A 13,286-nucleotide genomic window follows, 5' to 3' on the forward strand; every position below is an offset into this window, starting at 1 on the left:
ACCAGGATGGCAGGTCATCAAGCAAGTCATAGGCCAAGGACATACAATGGCTTTACATATAGTTTTTAAAGATATAGGTTTATTATCCCTGTTGATTCAGCCATATTTCTTGTCCTATTTGAAGAAACCTGCTTTCACACTAAAAATTCCACCTGATGTGAAAGTTAATCAACAGCTGTGAATGGCAGTCTGTTAGAACATTGCCAAAACAAAGAACCCTTCAACATATAAATACTATAAAATATTTATTAGATTACAAAATAAAGTCATCTGTTATTGATAAAATCCTTGTGTTTGGACAGTCAGTGAAATGGAACTTTATCTTATTCGGTGTCATCTTCTCTAGGGCGCTTACGTGGATTTATTTCAGGTTTCGGCGAGTCCATCTCAGGCTGAGCAGCTTGCACATCACGGAACCCTTGGTGCTGCAAAATATCAAGTAACTTCATGTAAAAGTGGTTAAACTCCCCCCCCCCCCCAAAAAAAAAAAAAACAACAGTTTTTACACATTCAAGATAAATCCAAGCTTTATCATTATTCAGTACTTGAATGCTCCCCTTTGAACACAGCTTTTTGCTATTTATAGAGGATGTATAGACAATGCAAAAACAACAAAAGGTACCCAGTCATCTTTGAGTCTCCACTAACATTTCCTGTGTATGCTGTTTTTATATGATAAACACTATCAAGGTAAAAACCATATTTTATGATTACTTAGTGCCTGCTTTTAAAATTGCTTCTTTTTTTTTATACTATTTCTAGAGGGTGCACAGGTGACACAAAAAGCAAGTAAGGTGGCCTGTAACCTTCAATTTCTCAAAACAAATGCTTAAAATAAAGAAAACTGGATCTAAAGTGGACCTAAGGCACTGCTGCCTCTAACTGCCAGTCTCATGAGTTATGGAGTGAGATTTGAGTTTGATGATATCACCATTGTGCTGCCCCCCTTATTTTCTTGTTGGGGGCTTTGACATGAGTAAGCAAAGTCCTGCCTCTATTAAATTAGCCACCTTCACACGGGCACTGTGCAGAACAAGACACATAAGTAATGGAAAAAAGATCAGCTGCAGGGAGACCACAGGCAATTCTAGTGACTAGTCCTTTTCTTTCTGCCTGCGTCTATTTGGGCACAGATTGCAGAGGTCAGTTCCTCTTTAATATATTTAAAGTCTTAATGCAATTGTGCAAAACTCAATAAAGACACCAATTTTTTTTGGATTGTTGGAAATAATATATACCCACCATAAATTATTTTCTCTGCATTTTTAGTGGACACAGCTCTGTTTTAGATAATCACCACCAATCTGTAGTAGTTTTACACTAGGAAGGAGATTTACTAAAACTGGTGCACTCAGAATCTAGTGCAGATGTGCATGGTAGCCAATCTGCTTATATCTTCAGCTTGTTCAATTAACTTTTGACAATAAAATCTTGAATCTGATTTCTATGCAGAGCTGCACCAGATATTGCACGTTCAGTTTTAGTAAATCTCCCCCTTATCGTGCTAGAAAAACCGAAAGACAGTCCAGGGGGTGGCCCTTGCTGGTGGCCAACACTCCCCACAGCTGTGGACACTCAGTTACATGGCATAAAATAGCAACTAAGGCCTCATTCACACCAGTCGTATTAGATCATACACCAGTGTTTACCCACACAGGAATGCATAAGTCTTCTGTGCATCCCTGTGTAGACAGTCCCATTAATGTCAATTGGGACACAGCGACTGTACCCCAGTATGACATCCATGTGGATGAGTGTCTCCAAATACAGACAGTGTAAGTTCCGGGACATGCACCCATATGGATGTCATATTGGAGCACAGAGGTTGTGTCAATGCAGTTGCTGTGTCCCAATGGACATCAATGGACCTGCCCTGGCACAGGGCTGATGACAAGCCAGGCACATCTCTACACACAGAACAGTTAAACTCAGAAGTTTCCTGCACCTGTAACAGCCTTTTCTAACATAGCCGCATGGACCGCAGGATAAACAGTTCTTAAGCATAATTGTGCATATTAAAGATATTTAATTGGGGGAATTTTCCAGGTTGAATTAAAGCATGCAGCTTCTGTATGCATTTCACACTACTAAACAGAGAAAAAAAAATTCTGCATTATTTTTATGGATGAAATTTGTGCATAGTGCCTCACATGTCCTACCATCTTTTGTATATAAGGGATTCTAGCTTGAGTAACAGGGTGGCATATATTTTAGAGCCATTATCTAAAAAAAAAAAAAAAAAAAAAAAAATCAATCAATGGAACTGCCTGCACAGGGATGCATGGAACACCTGTGCATCCCTGTGTGGGTAAACACAGCTGAGCCTGGGCGCTTGGTATAGTACGTCCAATGCGAACAAGACCTAACAAGGTGGCAAGCCAGAGAAGCAAGTGCAAGGTTCTCTAATATTTGCAGAGAAAAGGATTTTTGGCAAGTGCGTAAAAACCTTTTTTCTCTCCCTTATCCAGATCTGCCTCGTGTCCTTGCAGAAGGTGCATCGAAGAAAACAAACTCTACCTGATCACTCCAAGTTTCAGTACACTGATGAGAAAGCAAGACCTCCTTCAGGCTCCAAGACCCCTGAGTGGGTTGGAGACCCAGTACTCCTCCATAGCCATTCAGGCTGGCATATGCCATTACTATTATTCAGCGCAGAGGTTGAAAGGATTTCCAGGCTAGCAGTAGGGAGAGTGGTGTCATCAAACAAAGGATGACTTAACTTTGTCGGTCCACAAACACAGGAGACCAGTTCAACTGTCACAGGATCCCATGGAGCAATATCCTGGTGTGATGTTGTTCATAAGGATTTGCCTCCAAGTATGTTATCATGAAGCCCCAAACAGTAGTGCACTTGCAAATGGCCCAACACTTGTGAGAATGGAGAAGGCATACCTAAACGTTCAGCAGCTTCTCCAGGGTCTGAAGGGTGATGGATAGGTTGGACACCAGCCTAAAACAAGTCTGCCAGCAAAAGGAGGTCATCTAGGTATTCCACAATTGTCAGTTAACACTGGCACCAACATTATGGTGAACACCTGAAGAGCAACAGCTAGGATGAACTCAAGGTGCAAATTAATAGTGCTCTCTCCCTGCCAAAAAAGCAAGACATCCTTGGGAATGAAAAAGCATTTAAGCCCAGAATTGCAATGGGAGTCCTTTTGGGGCTCCACCCAAAAGGGGAAGGTCCTCCTTAAGGACTGGTCCCCAGCTCCCTATGAAGTATTGGCACCTTTGAGGAGCAGGGACCCGATTTCAACAGGTACTCACTCCCACTTCCGCTCAGACAATTTAGGCAATCAGAAGTGGAAGTTGTTCTCCCCCCCTCTCCCTTCCTGCAGTCTTCTGGGACAGGTCCCAGATAACTGCAGAACCATAGGCATGCACAGTGGGCACCCAGCTGTGAAGCCACAAGCTGTGCCCACACTTGAGATATCAGCACCAGGAACAGAGAACAGCTGGTGAACCTGACTGGTGTAAACACAGCTGGACCGAGGGTCAGGTAAGTGGCTGTTTTTTAAAACTCAGCAGCTGCAGTTTTTGTAGCTGCTGACTTTCTTCTTTTTTGCATAGGAGATTGCACAACCACTTTAAGCTGGGAAAAGAATGTACTTTTTTTCTTCAGTGAGGCTCTTCATAATTCCATTAAGAAACGAGCCGAACAGACAATTCCTTTTGGCCAGCATATCTCTAAGAGCCAGCCAACCAACATTCAAGCCACAACAAGCTGGCATAACTACAACTGACAGCCTAAATATCAAGGATGCAGAATCCACCATTGCACTGCAAACATACTTTAAGCCCTGTACCATAGCCTTGCGAGACTTATTCCTCCTCTAAACCCTTGTGCAAGAATTTGACACACTCTGTTCGGGTGTGTTGTACTGGTACCAATGCTACACCTCAATGCATTAACAATCCTGTGACCATGTACATGGATTTAGTGATTGCTTCTGCCTTCCCATCTATTTCAATTGCTTTTATTAAAATTTTTCAAGTTAGAAAAAGACAGCAGCAAAACAATCTCCGTAATAGTACTGCATATGAAATGTAGTAGGTGCATATTTAAACTGTAATATCAGACCTGGACTGTCTAATGAACCCAGTCTGAGTTCAGGAGCCCTGGGGTCCCGTGGCACCAACAATGCTCAATAACATCAAAGTTGTCTCCACACTGCTAAAGCATATAGCCTGCGTAGTACAGTACCATAACATGTGTCCAACAAAAACCAAAATGACTGTTCTGGGTGAAAAACCCCTCAAGTAGATCAAGGTTATCAAATGAACTGCCTTCTCATCTGTAGGAAGAACTGCCTTCTCATCTCTAACCCTTTTCTGCCAGAGCCATTTTTGCCTATTTAAAAAAAATGTATTTCAGGCCAGAAAATTAATTTTAGGCCTGCAGAATAAAATAGTTGTTCCAATTGTTTTATGTCACTAAATCTTTGCCAAGGGTTTGACATGCACAATATTTAACAAAAAAATATTCTAAAGTTAATTTTAGGGCCAAACACAATATATTACCCAGATTTCGGTAAAAATATCAAAGATGAGCTTGCACCGAGAAAATAAATACCCATCATGTCAAGACATAAAACTTCCCTATGTGATACAATTTTGTTGCGATAGATTCGCTTTACTGAAACATAAGGGGTATATTAGACTCCTGATGTCTTAACTGCCCCCCAGATCACACTCTTCTTCCCTGGCCACATTAACCAATAAAAAGGGAAAGCTGAACACAAAGGTAATGCAATGCACATCGCTTCTGGGTTTTTAATAGGCCCCTTTTATTGGCAGGCACATGTCACTGGGTTCCCTGGTAAACAGGTGAGAGATTAGAGGCCAGCAAATAAGACTAAGACGGGGGGGAATGTACTGGAAGTACATGGAAGCACTGGGGCAGCGCATCCCCACTGACCTGAATGTCCGAGTTTGACAAGCATTGCCGTCTGCCATCTCAACATGCAGTATTAAATTTGCCACAGCCATGACGCAAAGCATCGCGGCATGTGAACCCCGCCCCTGTACTGTAGTCTTTAACTGGCAGTCGGGTTGGTAAAACTGTGTTTTACTACCCCCGGCTGCCCATGTGAAACAAGACAATTTTAAGAGATCTTGGCCAGCTGATCATACCTATAGGAAAGGCAGCGACCTGTACAGTATTCCATATTGGGAGAGAGTACTGCAGGAGCATCCTTCCTCTGTCCAGTTTTTTCTTTTCCTCTTAGAGCAAAGCCCTTAGCAAAGATGACCACCGCAGGAGCCAAAAACACAGACCAAATGCTGGCACTCATCACCGCTCCCTCCACTGCCAGACATGCAGGTCTTAAAGAGTTAGGCCCCCAAAGGCATACAGACCACCAACACTAGCCTGCAGCAGTGACCCCACTACAGGGAACCACTCCCAAAGGAGCAAGGGACAAAGGGTGGACAGAATCTACTCCCCAAACCTTTGGCAACGCATGTCAGGAGCCACAGCTGTCCGTCATGGTAATAGTCTAACTAGTAAACACTAGACTAAAAATCTGAATTGGGGGTTCTGGCCACCAGCAGAGACTGGCCCCTGGACTTTTATTTTTTAATGTGCCTAGTGCCCAACTTCTGCAGATGGTGTTAAACCCAGTTGTTGACTATACAAAGCAGCGCTGTGTCCTCCAATGGAAGAAAGAAAAACATTAGTATGAATAAAGATTAACCACATCCATTGTTGGAAGCATTATGCATGTGCTAAATATCTAATGCCATTCATTGAAGTGCAATGCAGTGAAGCAGCATTTATACAAAAAATCATAATATTGTACAAGTCTCATGTCAAATGTGTGTTACTATTTGCATGATATTCTAACCTCCCTTCATTCAAAATAGATTAAATTCTGGATATAGAATATAACGATCTATTTAATTTCACTAGGTTTCGATTCCAAAAGCATTTGGATTTTTCCTTCCTCCAGTTGCAATTTGCTAAATGCTTTACAAAGATGAATATTAAAGCAGGGCTGGCCTATTCCCAGATGGCATGGCGACTGAAAAAATATCTTTGACCATCATTGGAAGCTAAAGCTAGCAGTGGGCAAACCAGATTTGAACACTGTCCTAATAAAGGGTTAAAAATTTAAAATTGGGTTTTCTCAAATTTGATTGCAAAAGTGGAACTAAGCTTTAAGCTTGTGGTTGGGGGGAAGTAAACACACACACACACACGGCTGAGCCATGTTTTTAAACTCCCCCCACTACTCTCCCTTAAGCTGCAAAGGCAGTGGATGGGGGTGTACATATGCTGCAAAGCCACGATGCTTTGCAAAATATATTCCCACTGTCACCATCAGTGGGCAGTACCACATGTACATGCTTAATGTGACCCATTCAACTGTGCAATGATGCAGCTTTTTAGGGGTTGAAAAAGATGGTGAGATAAAACCTTCTCACTGCTTGTCAAACACCCTCTGAAGAGTGATCTACTGTAATATATTATGGATTGCTCTTCAGATGGCAACACAAGTGTAAGTGTGCCTTAAAAGTGAGTAACACTGCATAGGTGTATTCCTTGACCTACATCGTCTTGGAGCTGATCAACTGAAAGCACTCAGTGCTGGACATACAACAGCTGAGTGTGGCGGAACACAGCAGGGAAAAAAGAATTAGAGGAAGTGTGTGACATGGCACTCTGTACACCTCACTGTGTGAAGTGACCCCAAATACTCAGCAGCACAACTGGCATGAGCCTGGGGAGCGATTGGCTATGCAGAAAAAGGCCTGTGTATGGCTTGTGTTCTGTCGATGATTCTGTGAGGGAGTCCTGAGTGGTACCCCAGGGATGTTCTGAAATATGGGGAACCACTGGTCAAGGAATGTTACTATACTGCAAAGGGTTCAGGACAGGAACTTGACATCTGCTTACTCAACATGCAGAGCACACAAGGAACAGTGCCTTGTGCTTATGTTAATATCTAGTCACTAATGTGATAGTGGTGTGTCAGTCTGTACTACAAAGTGACACACCGCTGACACATTAGCAGAGTAAAAGGGGAAAGGTGCCTCACTGTAAGTCACATACCGTGAAACAACACACTATTGGCCATGCCTACTTGTTGGCCACACTCACATGTCCCCATTGTTCTTCTTAACACCTTTAAGTCTTCCAATAATTTTCAAATGTTGTCAAATATTGTGTTACATAATATGTCTGTTTAATAACAGAATGAATCAGTATAGGGTGGGCACAAATTTAGGGGCTTGCAATGCCTGGTGGTAAGTAAAAAAAAACCAAATGTATTTGGGCCTGTTTCTTTCAATAGCAGGAATTATCTTAAGATGATTTAATTATTGATAAAAGCAGTCCTGATATATCAGATATGCTAGGTAAAAACTGTCACTGTGTGAGAACCTAGCAGCTAATTGACACCTGGTGTTGCCCAGGACAGTCCTGGTGACAAGTGGAAAAAAAAGCAATTTAAGTAGTCTGTCTTGCTCAAAGCCAACTATCAATACAGTCACATTAGCTGCTACATTCTTATGCAGTATTGGCTTTACCTACTGATATCCCATATCATCACCCGCCTCCCTATCTGCAATAGCTATATCAGCATGGGGAAAACCCCATGTACAAATGCTCCCATCCCCTTCTCAGGTGGATATTTGTCAGTTCCAGTACAATGTGTTGTGAGAGAGTCTGAAGCCAGCCACAGATGGATTGAACCTTTGATGAATCAGCAGGGACTGACAAAGATTCAATCTATGGATAGGCTGGCAGTACCCAAGTTGATCCATCGATTGATTTCATTACAACCAGCCTGATGGATTGTCTACATGATTGCTGATGGCGGCTATAACCACTAGTAGTAATCATTGTGTTCTGTCAGCCAGGAATCCACCCTGCTGACAGAACTCAATAGCGCTGTAGGAGGGATTCCTACATCAACACTGCTTGTGCTGATGAGGGAATCGAGTGATTTTCTTTCCTTGCAATCATGCTGGAAGGAGAAAAAAAATTGAATCATCTATGGCAGGGGTGTCCAACCTTTTGAATCTCCTGGGCCACATTGGAAGAAAAGAAACTGTCTTGGGCAGCACATAAAAAACCACCAACATTGAGATTGAAGGTAAATCTAAAGGAAATTAAACAAGAAAATTGTATAATGTATATGTAATAGTTTGTTCTGTATATGTATAGTTAGTGAATTATTAAATAGTCTGTTTAAAATTAACAGAACAAAGGTTTTCCATTTAATAGTTGCTTAAAGTATTACTAAAAGCAACAATTGTTTTGCACAGAGTAGAGAGGGGATAGAACCCCTGTCAAGTTTTTATTGCTGTCTGGTCCCTCATTAGGGAGATTCACCCTGTGTGTTTACCATTATGATTGAAAGTAAAAGAAAATTCCAAATTTTGGGTTGTTCCCAGAAAAGTAATAAAGTAGAAATCTTCTAATTTGGATACCAGTTCTGGTGACCTTGGGAGTCCCCAAGGGATTCATTTAATTTTTAGGGATTTTTGCTCATTTCTTGCTTTAGCTATTGGACAGGAAGTGAAGGTAATCTCCCCAATGGGACACAGATGGCAAAAGAAAAACCGACGGGTTGAGCAATAAATAGTGGCTCCTAGGTTTTTAATTCTGGCTCCTAGTTCTGAGTGAGATTCATTCAGTCCTTTTACAAAGTCTATGTAAACAAAGGACAAATCTTTAATATATTTAAGCTTATCAGTCCTTAGATGTAGTGGTTACATTAGATTTCTTTTTGCCTTTATTGTTAATTGGGATATCCTGCTAGTAACACTTCCTGTCCTAGGGTGACAACACTCACTAACTGGACCGTACTTATGGAGGAGGAGCACTGTCACCATAGGATAGAAAGTATTAGGACTACAAAAGAACCCCCTTCCATTGTATATGGGCAATGGTTTTTTGTAGCACACAGAGAGGCAGGGCTTGTAACATTGTTTAGCATCTTGAGCTAAACAGCTCAAAAGATCATCCAAAATGATTAAAATTGAAAATTTTCTGGGCGGGCCTGGGGATTGGTTGACCACTTTACATTTATCCGCATTTTGCAAACACCTACACTCTTCCTCCGACACTCATCGTCCACTTACTGAGTCTGAGCGGCTGTGCTCCCTCTCTAATCTGCCTAGACATGTCCTAGCCTCCCTATATAAAGTGTTGCACAATGCTCTTCATTCTGATCTCCCTCCCTACACCAGGGCGCGGGCTCGAGATCTAGGTAAAGACATCTTGGCTGCAGACTGGTCCACGTCTTTTACTCATCACTTCACTCATAAATCGTCTATTTCTTGTTATTCACAAGAAAAGAACTTTAAGCTCCTTTCTCAGTGGTACAGGGACCCCGTCTCCCTAAACACAATATTTCCTTCTACATCTAGTCTATGCTGGCGCTGTACTAAAGCGGTTGGTACACAGCTCCATATCTGGTGGGATTGCGACCCAATACAACCCTTCTGGTGACAGGTCTTTGCTATACATGACAAGATCTATGGTGAGTCCTTGGCCCCTTCACCGGAAATTGCTCTCCTCTCTATATTACCAGGCTCGCTGGCTGCGCAGAAGAAAAATTTGCTGCGCTTCTTTCTATCCGCGGCCCGCCAGTTGATACCTCTCTTTTGGAAGACGACTACTCCCCCGCCTCTTCCACTGTGGGTCTCTGTACTTATACTATACAATGCATATTTAGGAAATGTTGGCATTTGCCAATGATATCTACGATAAACATAAGTTGCTGTGGTCAATCTGGCTCCATTTCTCCTCTTCTTTTGTGTTCCCCTGTTGTGCCTTAACGGAGTTGAGCCCCACTCCTCCGAGTCTTTTTCATTCTAGCATGTTCATCGGTGTGGTCCTGCGGTCTGTATTGGGGTGTGTCCGGTGGGATCATTCCGATGGGATACTGATGGAGGATCACCTTGTCTCCACTTCTTGCCGTGTCCGTCTCCCGACCCTCTTCCTCTGCTTTCCTCTTTTCCTTCAATATCTTTACATCTGGTGTCTCTCCCCCCCCCCCCTTTTTTTTTCCCTTCTCTCCTTCGCTCGCTTTCCTCTCTGTCTGGGTGTATTCTCTTGGCTTTATGGAATTATCTCATTATTGTTGAATACCACCTGTCTGGGGATGCCCCCCTATGCCCCTATCTATGTTTGGATCCATTTCCTTCATCTTCATGGATCATACTTATACCTATTTTTTTTTTTTGCCCATTCCATTGTCCATGTTCTTATTATTTTCTTGCTATATACTGTTTAATTTGATACAAAATCTAATAAAGACAAATTTGCCTTTAAAACTGAATATTTAACAGACCAGAAGGGAGAAAATAAGATATGTTCATCTGTACAGCTTACATTTTAGTCAATGACATACTGCTGCTTACCGTGATTTTATATTGTACAGAGCTTTCTTTCTGGCTTGGTGACTTGCAGAGTGTTGCACATCTGTAATGAGAACTGGGTCAGCTAATTTATAAACTAACAGCGTCTTACATAACCTGTGACAGATATGTTACTTCAGGAACAGCCAACAATATTAAAGCAGAACTATTTAATTTTATAAAGATGGAAGAGGACATAAAAATATGTCCAAAGCCTTGAATATGCCAGTCATCACTTCCACTAAGAAGTAGAAAATTCAAGGACCTCTTGATACCAAGCCAAGTACAGGTAGACTAAGAAAGACTGCAGCCACAACTGCCAGAAGAATTGTTCGGGATACAAAGGGAAACACACAGAAAAATACAGGCAGCTCTGGAAAAACACAGTGTGGGTGTTTTGAAGGAGAAAAATATGAGGACTCTTGAACAAAAATTAGCTGCATGGTCGAGTTGCCAGAAAGAAGCCTTTACTGCATAAATTCCACAAAAAGGCCTGGTTAGGCATCTCAAGGTGTTGTCAGGCATATTGTAACTGGGCTTTTTTGTGGCATTGGTGCAGTAAAAGCTTCTTTCTGGCACCTTGACCAAACAGCTCATTTTTGTTCAAGTATCACCGTATTGTACTCATTAAAAACAACCACACCATCTTTTTCTAGAGCAGCCTGTATTTCTTTTGAGGTTGCCTGTGGGTTTTTCTTTGGATCCCGGACAATTCTTCTGTCAGTTATGGCTGAAATCTTTCATGGTCTACCTGATCTTGGCTTTGTATCAAGAGATCCCCGAACTTTCCACTTCTTAATAGGTGATTTAACAGTACTGATTGGCATATTCAAGGCTTTTTAACATGTTTTTATGTCCTTTTCCATCTTTATAAAGTTACATTACCTTGTTACGCCGGACATTTGACAGTTCGTTTCTGATCCCCCATGGCTCAGTATCTAGCCTAGTCAGTGCTTCCACGTAACAGCTAACAAACTCATTGACTATTTATACACTGACACTAATTGCAATTTAAAAAGCCACAGATGTGGGACATTAACCTCTAATTGGCTTTTTAACACGTGTGTGTCACCTTGTGTAACTGTACCACGGCCAAACATTTCAGGGTATGTAAACTTTTGATCATGGCTATTTGGGTGATTTCTGTTATCATTATGATTTAAAAAGGAGCCAAACAACTATTTGATAATAAATGGCTTCATATGATCATCCTCCTTCAATAAAAGAGCATTTTTTGGCATGAGCAGTCATATTTTCAATATCAATGCCAAAATTTCACAATTTCTGCCAGGTTATGCAAACTTTTGAGCACAACTGAGTGTATATCTATAAATATATATATATATATATATATATATATATATATATATATATATATATATAATGTGTATGTGTGTGTCTGTATGTGCCACTTACTACTGACCCCTCAGTTCTGTGTCACCGACCTCTGCATCACCCACTCCCAAACCCCTGCACTCTGCCTCAGTTAATCCTGAACCTTGCATCACTTACTACTGAACCCCTGTACTCTCTGCAAGCCACAGCCAGTATTCAGCAGGACAATCACACCGAATGTTTGCTGTGGATCACCATGACACTTTTTCTCAGTTGGGAGGGCCCAACTTATGATCCTGCACATAGGCCCACTGCTTTCAGAAAGTGCCCCTGACCCGAGCTCATCGCTGTGCATCCATTCCAGATCCTTGTGACATCACATAAAAACACCTGAGCTGGATGTGAGAGGCTAATCTGTGGGGATAAGTGTGCCAGGACAGGTAGCTATGTCTCATCTCCTTGCACCACTCTGCATATTGCACATATCATGGATGAGAAGACAGTACAGCAGCAGGGCAGATGAGCAGGAGGATACAGAGGCGGGGCAGATGAGAAAGGTGCTACATTGGTGGGACAGATGAGCAGGGGGTTACAATGGTGGGGCTGAAGGAGGGACCTCTTCCACGGGATCCTGTTAAGCACTGGAGGTACAAATACCTTCTCTGGGTGTGCCCAATTGGTATATATCACTTTCTGCAATTGAGGGTGCTCAGGGAAAAATTTGGGATGTTTTGGTGGCTGCGAGGACTCAATCTCAGTGGCTTTTGGAAAAAAAAATTCCAGAAGTGGAAATTTCAAATTAGTCTGCTCCACATCTGCTAGAAAGCCCAATGTGGTCTTCTGTGACTGAGACAGCTCGTGACCCTGAAATTGCTCCTGGGAGGACTTGTCCTGATCCTCGACAGCTTCCTCCTCTTTTTTATCCTGGTTAATTGACACCTTACTCTCCAAAAAATAGGAGGAGGGGAAGGAGAGCTTGTGTCCCAGGTGTTCCAAACCCATGAGAACCCCTGAGAGCTCATCCGGAAATGGCTTCAGAGAATCACTCTGTAGACAAAAAGTAACTGGATTTAGGAGCCCACCCTATCATCTCCATCTTTCATCATGGCTTGCTGAGGGTTAATAAGCCTGTAATACTCTATAGGGTAGTTTACACCCACCTGAGGGCACCCCCAAAATAGACACGTGCCCATAACTTGTACCCTTGGGCCTACTGTGCTGTAGGCTGTTGCAGCTGTGCAGGGGCTGAGGCTGAGAACAGAACCTCTGGAGTTGCATGTGACAGAAGTGGACCAGGAGCCTATGAACACAAATAGTTGTGCCCGTAAAACCAGAAAAATTGTGCCTGCACAAATGCATGCACCCATACCATCCCAGTCTGCCCCTTTTAAACACTGCCCCAAAGTACAAGCAAACATTATAAAGGAGGACTACCACATGCTCCACCATGAGAGGCAGCTGCAGGGCCCAAAAGCCCAACCGTTACCCCTCACAGTGGATGTGCCCTGCAGGGCCTTCAGGGACTTGACCTCCCCCCCTCAGCAGGATCACTGCCCAGGACCTGTAAAATACCCTGCCAA

At 42.4% G+C, this 13,286-nt stretch overlaps 1 protein-coding gene across 2 annotated transcripts in view; it reads right to left on the reverse strand.

Moving 5' to 3' along the window:
• Nucleotides 1-228: 228 nt before the first annotated feature.
• RAD51C (RAD51 paralog C) overlaps nucleotides 229-13,286 on the reverse strand; it is a 100,264-nt gene continuing 87,206 nt past the window's right edge. The window contains exons 8-9 of one of the 2 annotated variants that reach the window (XM_089679185.1): nucleotides 10,375-10,435; nucleotides 229-425 (exon numbers count right to left, since the gene is read on the reverse strand). In XM_089679185.1, the coding sequence (XP_089535311.1) occupies nucleotides 324-425; nucleotides 10,375-10,435 (163 nt within the window). In that variant the 3' untranslated portion in view covers nucleotides 229-323. The remainder of the gene's footprint in view (nucleotides 426-10,374; nucleotides 10,436-13,286) is intronic. The other variant, XM_089679186.1, reaches the window with a different exon arrangement.

This window comes from Staurois parvus, unplaced genomic scaffold (assembly GCF_062004578.1).
Source record: "Staurois parvus isolate SC_StPar_1 unplaced genomic scaffold, SC_StPar_1.0 ptg000220l, whole genome shotgun sequence".
Taxonomy (NCBI): domain Eukaryota; kingdom Metazoa; phylum Chordata; class Amphibia; order Anura; family Ranidae; genus Staurois; species Staurois parvus.